Source organism: Chiloscyllium plagiosum, chromosome 12, assembly GCF_004010195.1.
Source record: "Chiloscyllium plagiosum isolate BGI_BamShark_2017 chromosome 12, ASM401019v2, whole genome shotgun sequence".
NCBI lineage: Eukaryota > Metazoa > Chordata > Chondrichthyes > Orectolobiformes > Hemiscylliidae > Chiloscyllium > Chiloscyllium plagiosum.
The window spans coordinates 136,658-150,465 of NC_057721.1; the positions used below are offsets into that span (position 1 = coordinate 136,658).

At 47.1% G+C, this 13,808-nt stretch overlaps 1 protein-coding gene across 1 annotated transcript in view; it reads left to right on the top strand.

The window, feature by feature from the left end:
* Positions 1–13,808, top strand: part of LOC122555467 (phosphorylase b kinase regulatory subunit alpha, liver isoform-like) — a 112,580-nt gene that overhangs the window by 93,969 nt on the left and 4,803 nt on the right. The window contains exons 26-30 of the mRNA XM_043701494.1: positions 1,337–1,415; positions 1,524–1,653; positions 4,729–4,830; positions 5,861–5,979; positions 12,209–12,377. Of these exons, the coding sequence (XP_043557429.1) occupies positions 1,337–1,415; positions 1,524–1,653; positions 4,729–4,830; positions 5,861–5,979; positions 12,209–12,377 (599 nt within the window). The remainder of the gene's footprint in view (positions 1–1,336; positions 1,416–1,523; positions 1,654–4,728; positions 4,831–5,860; positions 5,980–12,208; positions 12,378–13,808) is intronic.

A 13,808-nucleotide genomic window follows, 5' to 3' on the forward strand; every position in this document is an offset into this window, starting at 1 on the left:
ACTAGGGTGGGGGGAGGGGGGGTGAGTATCTGACCCTGTTCACACTCGGGTGGGGGAGGGCGGGTGAATATCTGACCCTGTTCACACTCGGGTGGGGGAGGGCGGGTGAGTATCTGACCCTGTTCACACTCGGGTGGGGGAGGGGCGGTATTGGTGGCAGAAACAGAGGGGACGGGCACAGCATTGTTGAAATCGGTTTGTGCCCTCTGAATGCAGGCTGAATCATACATTTTGACAGTTAATTGGTTCCTCACTGAAAAGAAAGATTGTCAGGGCCATGGGATCTGGGCAGGGGTGTGGGACTAGTTGGATAGCCATGATGTGGAGCTGGTGATGTTGGACCGGTGTGTACAAAGTTAAAAATCTCTCAACACCAGGTTATGGGCGGCATGGTGGCACAGTGGTTAGTACTGCTGCCTCACAGCGCCGGAGACCTGGGTTCAATTCCCGCCTCAGGCGACTGACTGTGTGGAGTTTGCACGTTCTCCCCGTGTCTGCGTGGGTTTCCTCCGGGTGCTCCGGTTTCCTCCCACAGTCCAAAGATGTGCAGGTTAGGTGAATTGGCCATGCTAAATTGCCCGTAGTGTTAGGTAAGGGGTAAATGTAGGGGTATGGGTGGGTTGTGCTTCGGCGGGTCAGTGTGGACTTGTTGGGCCGAAGGGCCTGTTTCCACACTGTAATGTAATCTAATCTAAAAAAAATAGCCCCATAGTTCCACCTGATGAAGGAGCAGTGCTCCAAAAATTAGTGCTTCCAAATAAATCTGTTGGCCTATAACCTGTTGTGTGATTTTTAATTGGATAGCAGCAGAGAGATAGTGGATCAATTTTATTTTATGGCACATCATTCTACCTTATTGGTAGAATGCCCCACCTTATTGGTTACCAAGCCAACGAGATTGTTTTCTTTTAGTTCATTCACTCGTGGGACGTGGATATCGCTGGCTGGCCAGCATTTATTGCCCATCCCTACTTGCCCTTGAGAAGGTGGTGGTGAGCTGCTTTCTTGAATCATTGCAGTCCATGTGCTGTGGGTTGACCCACAATGCCATTAGGGAGGGAATTCCAGGATTTTGACTCAGTGACTGTGAAGGAACGGTGGTATATTTCCAAGTCTGGTTGGTGAGTGGCTTAGAGGGGAACTTCGAAGGGGTGGGTGCTCCCATGTATCCGCTGCCCATGTCCTCCTGTGCATTAAAACGATGGTGGACTGAGAACAGTGTGGATTTTGTAGCTGCTATCCTGAGATTCAGGCTTATTCCTAGATTTGCTTCTGGATTTCTTACTCGAGGATTTGAAAACCCACAGGACTGTGACATCTTCCTTTTGTTTTCTAGACCAATGCCACCTAATGAACTGGCGCAGCTTATTTATGAAGCAAGTGGACAAGACATTAGCTTAGCAGTTCTTACTCAGGTAGGGTCATCTTGGGGTGGGGGGATGGTGTGTGTGTGTGTGTGTGTGTGTGTGTGTGTTATCAGTTATTGCACTGCTGCTATTATTTACACGGTACTGTTCCACCAGGAAATCATGGTTTACCTTGCGATGTATGTGAGGACTGAGCCAGGCCTCTTTGCTGAAATGCTCAGGTTGCGAGTTGGGCTGATCATCCAGGTGATGGCGACAGAGCTAGCCTATAGCCTTAGCTGTTCAGGTAGGTCTGCCTGGTGATAAGGACCCGGTTTGGCAAGCAGCTTCCTTGTTATTTCTGCCAAGCCGTTCTCATCCAGTTTAACCCCTCCACCAAAGGCTCTTGGAAATGACTGCCTGCTCCGTGCAGTCAGCATCTCGAGAGCCCGTCCCTGTGGAGCCCATCCCTGTAGAGCCCATCCCTATCGAGGCCATCTCTTCTGTCTCTACAATAAGCAACAAGCCACATTGACAGTCACACCCTCAGATGAGTGCTCAGAGGAACACAGGAGCCTGTTCTGCCAGTCAGTGGTTGATCTGACTTTGGCCTCAGCTCCACTTTCCTACCTGCACCCCTCGCTCATCTCCCCCCCCCCCCACTAACCTGACTCCTTTGCTCTTCAATATGAAAATCCTGTTGGATTTTGCATTGAATAATAGTGACCCAGCCACCAGTGCTGTCTGTGAATAAAAAACACTCTCCTCCTCCTCAGCCTTAAAAGGGGAGGCATCTTATTGTTAAGCTCTGTCCCCTGGTTCCAGTCTGTCCTACAGGGGCCTCCACGCTGTCAAGACTTTGAGGATCTTATAAATCTTTCGGCTTCTTCCCGCTGTTACCAGACTTTTGACCAGACCTATTAAATGTTAATTTTGATCTCTCTCTGTTCTGCACCTTATCTGCAGCTATAACACTGTATTCCGCACTGTGTTCTGCTACCCTGAAGCACTTTGTCTGGTACACTCTGCCTACTTGGGATACAAAACACTACTATTCACTGTATCTCAGTACATGTGACAACAATCAATCAATCAACATACTGAATACAAAGATAATTATTCTCATTATTCCAAACTTTGACAGAGGTCAGCCCAATCCTTTCAGTTTTTCCTCCTAAGATAAGTCACCTCAGTGAACCGATAAACTCCTCTCGAGACCAACACTGTCTTCCAGATGTGGTCTCACCAACGCCCTGCCCAGCTGCAGTAAAGCCTCCCCACATTTATATGCCATTCCCCTTGCATTCCCCATCTCTATTGTCACATAGATTTTGATGGTTTAATTCCTGGGAATATGGAAATATCTGGTTTTGCAGTCGATTACCCACATAATGTCCAGTCCTCACGAAACACGTGCTTTGATCTTGTCGTGAAATTTACTGCTTATTAAATTTCGCCCCAGTCAAACTTTAAGCAGGGCGCATAAAGAAATGATATAAAATAATTTCTGTATGAGGGCCCATCCTATTACATTTTAAAGGATATTTCAGGATTAATCACTCCTTGTTGAACAAATCTTGAGAATGGCTGAGAAAAGACCCATTTTGTCGCAGCTTTTTGTTTTTCACTCACCAGGATATTTCACAAGAATCCAAAAACAAAGGGAAAACAGCATTTATACTGTATAGGAGATGAGTTCTGATTGTTTGGGCATGAATACTCTGGTAGGGTTGTTTCCAAACAGAATGAACCAGTTTATGATGTTTGACAGTTAACTTTTGAACCAAGCAGGTTAGCTCTCATAGAATCCCTACAGTGTGGAAACAGGTCCTTCGGCCCAACAAGTCTACATGAACCGTCCGAAGAGTAACCCACACAGACCCATTCCCCTGCCCTATTACTCTACATTTACCCCTGGCTAATGCATCTAACCTACACATCCCTGGACACTCTGGGCAATTTAGCTTGGCCAATTCACTTAACCCTCACATCTTTGGACTGTGGGAGGAAATCCATGCAGACACGGGGAGCACATGCAAACTCCACACAGACAGTCACCCGAGGCTGGAATTGAACCCGGGTCACTGGCGCTGTGAGGCAGCAGTGCTAACCACTGAGCCATCATGTTTCCTCAGCTCTGTTTGGTCAAACCAAGGGAATAGTATATGATAAAATATGCCTACGTTTCTAGCATCACATTGCATTAAAATTCATGAACCACATTACTTGCCACAGGCAAAGGTATTGACAATAGCACAGTGCCAAAGAGTAGATCGGATTCCACAACTGGACAACATTTAGCAAATAATCTTGAGTGTGCTTAGGACAATGCTGACAGCTCGTTTAAGATTGTCATTCAGGATTACAATATGGCGGCTTTGCCCCTACTGGAAGCTACATGTATTATTGCACATAGCCGTACTCTTTGTAGACAGGAAGAACATGTCCACATATCGCACCTGTTTCAACTAAAAAAAACACCTGATAGCCAGTCTCTGGTTCATTTGGGTGAACACACTGGTCTGAGGACAGAGTAATCTTGCCTGGTTTAAATTTAAGCAAAACATGACAGTTAACTGTCAGTCATCATTGAACTGGTGCGTTCTCAATGGCAACACCTCTAGCAACCATAATTCATTTGCCAACCAATCAGCACTTCCTTCTTACATTAGTATTCTTACAGATGTCCTCACTAGTAGAAAAAAAACTACCGCAAAGATGGAAAAATGTAGACAAAACTTTGTCAGCGGTACTCAATTACCAAACCGCCGTTTGGAAAATGAGATGTTATTTAATGTATAAGAGTGGACACAAATGGTATTGGCTTGTTGGACATAATAATGAAGTCTGTTAGGAGCCAGAGGTGGCATATCTGTCTCCATCAGGACCTCATTCTAGACTGCTTCTACTTCATCCAAAGACTGTGTGGCATCATCAGCGTGGGTAGAGCTTAATGATGCACCAACATTACTGCTTACACAGAGCTATGACTTTGGTGAACACCCCACTTATTGCTCAGTGAATACCAACTTTGCCAGGATGAAGCTTTTTTAAGTGGATATTAATTGGCAACTTATGGTTTTCATATGGCAGTGGGAGCAGCAAGCCCATCCAGAGGTTTAACTGGGGCAAAGGTGACAAGGCAGTGGGGGCCCCACTAGGCACCCTCTTGCCCAATTAAATGCCCCGGTTGTGTCCAAACCCACCCTGGGGGAGAATATTCAATTCTACTCAATGTCTCTGAGCGGGGATATGCGGATGGTGAAAAGCCAGTGAGATTTTAAAATGCTGTCCTGATTGGCAATGCAGTGTGCACGGTTTACTATGTGAATTATCTGTGTTGGCATTTGTTAACTAAACCACATTCTCTTTGGATGTGCAGGGGAGGAGGCTTCTGAGACCTTGATGAATCTGAGTCCTTCAGACATGAAGAAGCTGCTACACCACATTCTAAGTGGAAAGGAGTTTGGGGTTGAAAAGAGTGGTCAGTGTCGACATTATTATTGTAAAATTGCGGCTTGTCAAGAGCGAGTTCATTTTTCACGGTGACGACGTTATTGTTTGTTATTAATTTATATATCCTATCATTTGGGAATCTCATCTTAAAGTTATGCCCTCTCATTTTGGACTCCCCCCTACCCTGGGGAGTAAACCAAGCCTACTTACCCTGTCGATGCCCTCATAAGTTTATAAACCACCATAAGGTCACCCCTCAGCCTTTGACCCTCCAGGGAAAACATCCTCAGCCTATTCAGCCTGTCCTTGTAGCTCCAACCCTCCCAACTTGGCAACATCCTTGGAAATCTTTTCTGCACCCCCTCAAGTTAAGGCAGCCAGAATTGAATGCAGTGTTCCAAAAGCGGCTTCACCAATGTCCTGTACAGCCGTAATATGACATCCCAATTCCTACATTCAGTGTCCTAACGAATGAAGGCAAGCATGCCAAATGCCTTCTTCACCACCCTGTTTGCCCATGACTCCCATTTCATGGAACTATGCACCTCTTTGTTTGACAACAATCCCTTGAAGCACCTTGTGATGTTTCATTACCTTAAGGAGGTACCTTACCCTGCAAGTTATAGATTAGATTAGATTAGATTAGATTAGATTAGATTAGATTACTTACAGTGTGGAAACAGGCCCTTCGGGCCAACAAGTCCACACCGACCCGCCGAAGCGCAACCCACCCATACCCCTATATTTACCCCCTCACCTAACACTACGGGAAATTTAGCATGGCCAATTCACCTGACCTGCACATCTTTGGACTGTGGGAGGAAACCGGAGCACCCGGGGGAAACCCACGCAGACACGGGGAGAACGTGCAAACTCCACACAGTCAGTCACCTGAGGCGGGAATTGAACCCGGGTCTCTGGCGCTGTGAGGCAGCAGTGTTAACCACTGTGCCACCGTGCCGCCCACTGTGCCACCGTGCCGCCCACCGTGTTTTTCACTTTTCGTTTTACATTGTAAATATGCCATTTAACAAAAGCATCTGTGTTGTGTGTTTTAGTACAACCCATCGATTCCGCTGCTATCAGCCCCATCATTTCTATCCATGAAGTTGGTCATGCTGGAGCAACAAAGACTGAGAGAACTGGAATCAGTAAAATAAAGTCGGAAATAAAGCAGGTACAGATTCTCTACAGTGTGGAAACAGGCCATTTGACCCAACAAGTCGGCACTGACCTTCCGAAGAATAACCCACTCAGACCCATTCCCCTACCCTATATTTACCCCTGACTAATGCACCTAAAACCATGGGTAGTTTAGCATGGCCAGTTCACCTGACCTGCACATCTTTGAATTATGGGGGGAAACCCACGCAGACACTGGGAGAATGTGCAAACTCCACACAGTCCCTGGTGCTGAGGCGGCAGTGCTAACCACTGAGCTACTGTGCCTCCCATGTTAACTTCTCATGTTAACATTGGGCAGAAGGAAGATTAAGGACAACGTTTCTTTTCTTCCATTCAACAGGAGGCCCTGAAGTGTGAGGACACTAATTTCAGAATGGGAACAACAAGTTAAATGACGGGAAATTTGATGTTTCCTTTCTAAAGTTGGTTTTCTTGTGTTTCAGTCCCGATGAGTGCAGCAATGGAAAGCTCCAACCTTGTGTTGGCTTTCAGTTGTGTTTAAGTTCTGTACCACCAAGCAATGGATTTAGAGGTGCACTATCAGTTTAGCTCAGTTGGCTGGCTGGCAGATTTGTCAAACAGAGTGACACCAACAGCACAGGTTCAATTCCCACACCGGCTGAGGTTAAATGAAGGATTCTCTTTTTCATCCTCTCCCCTCATCTGAGATGTGGTGACCCTCAGGTTAAAATGACAGAGCAATCCTATAATCCTCCGGGACCATTTTGACCTAATTGACCCAAGTGACACTTGTTAGTTGATATATATAACACAGGAAATGCTCCATTTTCTAACTTCTGATTACAGTATTGACAACGTTGCCATCATGTGGGGATTTTTAAAAGAGAAATATCTTAAGAGTTTAAAATTTAATTGATAAACTTGAACTAACTTTGCAATTCAATGGTAGTTGTAAGTTCATCATCTATTTAGAAGTGAGAAAATCATGGTTATAATTTCAGGATGGGCTCAAGGGACTTCCATCAAAGTTTTACCTGCAAGCTTTCCACATCCATCAAAGTTTTACCTGCACATCCACTAATATCATCTATATGGGCTCAAGGGACTGAATAGCCTGCTCCTAATTTGTTCAGAATTGGTGTACAGTATACATAACAAAAGCCAGTGACTTCACTGTGTGTAACATAGGAAAATAGCAGAATATAAGGCCTGTGGTGTAGGATGGAGAAGACCACTGAGACGGGGGTAGCAGAATGCAGTTGAGTCTGACTTGGCATCGTTGCTGGAAGGTGCCAGGCTGTTTCTGCCCCTGTGGGGTTCTGGTCATGACTGTATGTATGAGAAGACACAGTGGCTCAGCAGTTAGCACTGTTCCCTCTCACCACCAGGCACCTGGGAGCGATTTCAGCCTCGGGTGACTGTGTGGAGTTTGCACATTCTCCCCGTGTCTGCGTGGGTTTCCTCCGGGTTCCCACGGTCCAACCATATGCAGATTAGGTGAATTGGCCATGCTAAATTGCCCATAGTGTTCAGGGACGTGCACTCCAGGTGGATTAGCCGTGTGAAATGTGGGGGTTACCGGGATAGGGTAGGGGGATGGGTCTGGGTGGGTTGCTCTTTGGAGGTGTGGTCTCAATGGCTCAAATGGTCTGTTTATACACTGTTGGGTTCTATGATGAAATAGCGGCGGATGGGGGGGGTGGTCAGATATGTGGATACACAGTGGCACATACAGGCACCGAGGAGATGGCTAAGAGGTTGGAGAGGCCAATAGATGGTCCCCACAGAATGGGCAGGGATTCTGGGTGGATCAGAGAAGCAGTATCACCCAAGAGATAAGAATGTGCCTGCCTTGTATTCCACAGGAAATGACCCACCTTCGAAATTCACTCTGCTAATGCTGCCGCCTTGTTATATTTTTGCAAGGATTGCATATATCTTTTGTTTTGAAACAGTGCAACATTTTTCAAAGTCAGATTGAGTAATCTCCTCCTGGAAGACGACCTCCTGCCCGACATTGAGGGCTTAACCCTCTGCTATAGGTGGCAGGTGCCCAGGCGGCTGACCCTCATGTGCAGCTGCCTGTCTCTGGAAACAGGCGCTCCCTTGTGGCCTTCACTGCCTGTGCCACAGACACAGCCTTACCAGGAGCCTCAAACTGCGGCGTGACCCCAGAACCTCACATGGGTTGCTGGGGAGGTGACCAGAGGTGGGAGGGTGCGGTGGCAGGGGGGAGTTTGGGGTTCACCTTCAGAGGGGTGTTGTGAAGGACTGCAGTGACATGGAAAGGCAGAGAGCTTTAGGGAGAGAATTCCAGATCTCAGAAGCACAGGGAGCCGCATGTGGGGTCTGCTGAGGGTGGAGCGATGGCAGTCGGAAAGAAACCTGAGAATGAGTGAACACGAAGAGCTCAAAAGTAATTGGGCTGAAGGAGATTACATGGGAACACAGGAACTAGAAGCAGGAGAAGGCCATCGAACTTGCTCTGACGTTCTATATAACCGTGGCTGAGCCTCTGTCTCAGTGCCATTTTTCTCCTCGTACACCTTCAATAACTAAAACTTGATCCGTCTATTTTTCGAATATGTTTACTGACTTGGCCTCCACAACCTTCTGTGGTAGAGAATTCCATAGGTTCATTATCCTCTGCGTGAACCAACGGTTCCTGATGTCAGACCAAATGGTTGATTCCGTATCCTGAGACTGTGGCCCCTGGTTCGAAACTCTCGACCAGGGAGAACATCGCTGCCCTTGCAGGCCAGTCAGAGACTGTAACCGTCTGTCCAGTCGCATTCAAACTTTCACTCTCATCCTCCTGACCTCGAATGAACTCCAGGCCCAGTTAACCTGAACCCTGCTTCTCGGGTAAACCTGCCTCCCCATCACCAAGGTGGGCAGTGGGAGGGAAAACGGGGCTGTGAGGATGGGATGTGAGCAAGTTTACAAACCGCACATGACTAGACCAGGAGCCAGCATTGGTCTGAGTGCACTGCGGGGTGAGGGGGAAATGGGACTTGATGCAGGGTCACCGGGTGAGCAACAGTGGGCAGGAGGGGCAGGGTGGCACAGGGTGGGGTCACACAGCTGCTGGAGGGAGCAGGCAGGATGGTGGAAAACAATGAAGGGTACGGAGTGGGGAGGGGGCACAGTGAGGGGAACGGTGGAGGGCAAGGTGAGGGAAAGGGGGAGGGGGCATAGTAAGGGGAGGGGGAGAAGGCGGGATAAAGCATCTACCCCCACTGTGGTGCCTCTGTAAAGGCATTGGGAGGACTGGTGGATACTACATGTGCTCCCTGTGTACGGGCACGACCCTGGGCGCAAAGGTAATTCCCCTTTTCCATCTACTGAGTCACTTAATTGTTCAATGCAACTGAGTCACTGAGACATTATTGAAGACTGCAAAGGTCCAGATCAACAGGCTGCCTTTTGCACTTTAACCACTGACAGATTTATTCTGATTGGAGAAATTTCTTTGTTCGCTCAGTCTGCACTTCAATGCACTACAACAGTCTAAACATATTCAATCCATACAGTTTCCTTGGATTATTTTACTACTTTAAACAAATGCAAGTGGTTCTTCTCTTAGTGCAGTCCTTAGATTTTTGAAGCAAGTGAACAAAAAGGAAGGTAATGATAGGATAGATAGAGTCCAACACACTATCACATGGAAAGAGGTCCTTTAGTCCATTGTGTGTGCCAATCATCAAGCATCAAGTCCCACTTTCCAGTATTTTACATCTCTATGACTCTCAGTCCCCCCTCAGCCTTCATTGTTCAAAAGGAAACAACCTCAGCCTATCTTCTTTTTCTTGATAACTGAATCACTCCAACCAAACAACATCCTGGTGAATCTCCTCTGCACCCTCACCAAAGTAATCATGTCCTTCCTGTAGTGTGGTATCCAGAACTCCACAGAGTACACCAGCTATGGCCCAGCCAATGTCTTTTGCAGCTCCATCATAACCTCCCAGCTCTTATATTCTATGCATTTACTAATGTAGGCAAGTATCACATACACCTTCTTAACCACCCTATCCCCTTGTCCTGTTAACTTCAAGGATCAATGTACTTACAAACTAAGGTCCTGCTGATCCTCAGCACTGTCCATGGTCCAACCATTCATCACATTGGGACTAGATTAATTTAGGATATCTGGTCGGCATGGATGACTTGGACCAAAGGGTCTGTTTCCATGCTGTACATCTCTATGAGTTTATGTACTCCCTTGCCTTTTTAGGCTTCTCAAAATACATCCATGACTTCGAAGTGCTGGTGTTGGACTGAGGTGGACAAAGTTAAAAATCACACAACACCAGGTTATAGTCCAACAGGTTTAATTGGAAGCACTCTCCGGGTGCTCCGGTTTCCTCCCACAGTCCAAAGATGTGCAGGTCAGGTGAATTGGCCATGCTAAATTGCCCGTAGTGTTAGGTGCAGGGGTAAATGTAGGGGAATGGATATGGGTGGGTTGCGCTTCGGCGGGTCGGTGTGGACTTGTTGGGCCGAAGGGCCTGTTTGCACCATGTAAGTAATCTAATCTAATCCCCACCTCCTTCACCTCCTGGTGGACGTTTCTCACACAGAGTAACCCCATGATAGCTAAACGTCCCTCAGGAAGGGTCCACTCTCTGGGAAATCCTACAAAAGCATTCCCTCTCCAACTGCCCCGATCTCCTGACCTGCTGGAGACAGGATAAAATTACACCGAAACAGAGCCTTTGCAAGTTTTCAGATAATTTGACGGTTGCTTGAAAATGTTCAGCTTCTGATTGAGCTGAGGCTGTGGTTTTCGCTGTGCTGTTGCCTGCCGAATGTGCCTTTTAATCGGACAACTTTATCCTTTCCGTTTACTCCGTATGGAAGCATTACTCCCTGAGAGAGTGAAAGGCTGATCTGTCTGGTTTCAGCTTTGAAAATTGAAATCGGAGCAAATCTAAAGGGGAAGGGCACAGATGTTCATGAGAAACCGTCCTTATTTTGTGATTTTTATTTCAAGGAGATAAGTTTGAGCCAACTTGCAGTGCAGAGTTGTATTTAATCTGTAGTCTGTGTTTTCAGACTTATATTTTAATTATTCTTGCATGGCTTTTGCTTCCAAATTGCTTGCAAGTTGTCCAATGCAGTGAAAGGTTACTTCTCTTCAGATTTAAAGAAAGTATGTTTTGAAGCAGCACCATTTCAGGAGCATAAGAGAACTGGCTGGACTGGGGATACTGACAGCGCAATCCAAATTGAAATTTACTTTTCAAAAACAGGCCAGCCATTTTCAGAATGCACCCAGCTGCTGCTTTCAACTGTTGGTAACAATCACACCCAACCCTGACGAATCGGATTATTTGTACCTACTTATAGAGTACAGCGTGGAAACAGACCCTTCAGCCCAACCCAATCTAGTCCCACCTGCCAGCACCCGGCCCATATCCCTCCAAACCCTTCCTATTCATATACCCATCCAAATGCCTCTTAAATGTTGCAATTGTACCAGCCTCCACCACTTCCTCTGGCAGCTCATTCCATACACGTACCACCCTCTGTGTGAAAAAGTTGCCCCTTAGGTCTCTTCTATAAATTTCCCCCCTCGCCCTAAACCTATGCCCTCTGGTTCTGGACTCCCCCACCCCAGGGAAAAGACCTTGCCTATTTACCCTATCCATGCCCCTCATAATTTTGTAAACCTCATTAAGGTCACCCCTCAGACTCCAACACTCCAGGGAAAACAGCTCCAACCTGGTCAGCCTCTCCCTGTAGCACAAATCCTCCAACCCTGGCAAAAGCCTTGTAAATCTTTTCTGAACCCTTTCAAGTTTCACAACATCTTTCCGATAGGAAGGAGACCAGAATTGCACACGACCAATGAAGGACAGCATACAAAACGCCTTCTTCACTATCCTATCTACCTGCGACTCCACTGTCAAGGAGCTATGAACCTGCACTCCAAAGTCTCTTTATTCAGCAACACTCCCTAGGACCTTACCATTAAGTGTATAAGTCCTGCTAAGATTTGCTTTCCCAAAATGCAGCCCCTTGCATTTATCTCGTCAAATTACAGAGAAGGAAGATCTTTTCAAATCACCGGATTATTTGTTGATTATTTTAAAAGGTACAGCGTATGGGCTTGCAACAAAGAAATGATGTTTGGTGCCTTTCACTGCATTGTCAGCTCCAGCAATAAATATCCATCATTGCTGTGAATGCTGTTGTTGCTTTGCCTTTCCTTATGCCTCATCTTATTTCTGTTTTATCTTTCCTTTTTCTGGTAGTTCTCCTTTTTCAGTGGAGGTTCGTTAGAGTCCAGCATTCAGCCACAAAGATCAATGGTAATCACTCCAGTGTGGTACAGTGTTAGCCCTCAGCCTGTCCAACAGTCACTGCCGTGTGGTACAGTGTCAGCCCTCAGCCTGTCCAACAGTCACTCCCGTGTGGTACAGTGTTAGCCCTCAGCCTGTCCAACAGTCACTCCCGTGTGGTACAGTGTCAGCCCTCAGCCTGTCCAACAATCACTCCCATGTGGTACAGTGTTAGCCCTCAGCCTGTCCAACAGTCACTCCCATGTGGTACAGTGTCAGCCCTCAGCCTGTCCAATAGTCATTCCCGTGTGGTACAGTGTCAGCCCTCAGCATGTACAACAGTCACTGCCGTGTGGTACAGTGTTAGCCCTCAGCCTGTCCAACAGTCGCTCCAGTGTGGTACAGTGTCAGCGTGTACGTCAGTCACTGCCGTGTGGTACAGTGTCAGCCCTCAGCCTGTCCAACAGTCGCTCCAGTGTGGTACAGTGTCAGCCCTCAGCCTGTCCAACAGTCACTCCCGTGTGGTACAGTGTCAGCCCTCAGCCTGTCCAACAGTCGCTCCAGTGTGGTACAGTGTCAGCCCTCAGCCTGTCCAACAGTCGCTCCAGTGTGGTACAGTGTCAGCCCTCAGCCTGTACAACAGTCATTCCCGTGTGGTACAGTGTCAGCCCTCAGCCTGTACAACAGTCACTCCAGTGTGGTACAGTGTCAGCCCTCAGCCTGTCCAACAGTCACTCCCGTGTGGTACAGTGTCAGCCCTCGGCCTGTCCAACAGTCACTCCCGTGTGGTAGTGTCAGCCCTCAGCCTGTACAACAGTCACTCCCGTGTGGTAGTGTCAGCCCTCAGCTTGTCCAACAGTTACTCCAGTGTGGTACAGTGTCAGGCCTTAACATGTACAACCGATTGTGTGGTGTGTGTGTGTGTGTGTGTGTGTGTGAGAGAGAGAGATCGATCTTATTTCATCATATCTGCAAATGATAAATTCTCTCAGTGAGTTACAGCTGTCAGGTTTTTAAAAAACTCTCTCAGTGTAGAATTAACGCCAATAATTCCAGTCGGGAGTTCTGGAGAATTTACTGGAATGTGGGTAGAAAGTGATGTGTGCTGTCACATGACCAAATAATCCAATGTAGTGAGGGGTAATTTTGATAAAGAGGTGAATGAGAACAAGTTGGAATGACACATTGCTGGGGGAAGAGGATGGAGGATGGAGGGTGGGGGGATGTGATGTGTGCACCACAAAAGCCAAACTACATCAGATGGACTGAGTGGCCTGGGGTCCAGTTCTGTAATAACAGTTCAAGCTCCAGGTATAATTAATGAGCAGCAAGACAAATTGGTAAACTTTGTTTTTGGTAAGAGCCCTCTCCCTAAACAAGACTAACCTTAAATTAAATATTGGATATAAAAGACTTATGAGTCCCATATAATAACTGGCAGCACGGTGGTTTTGTGGTTATCACTGCTGCTTCACAGTGCCAGGGATCTGGGTTCGATACCCACCTCGGATGTCTGTCCTTGTGGAGTTTGCACATTCTCCCTGTGTCTGTGTGGGTTTCCTCCGGGTTCTCT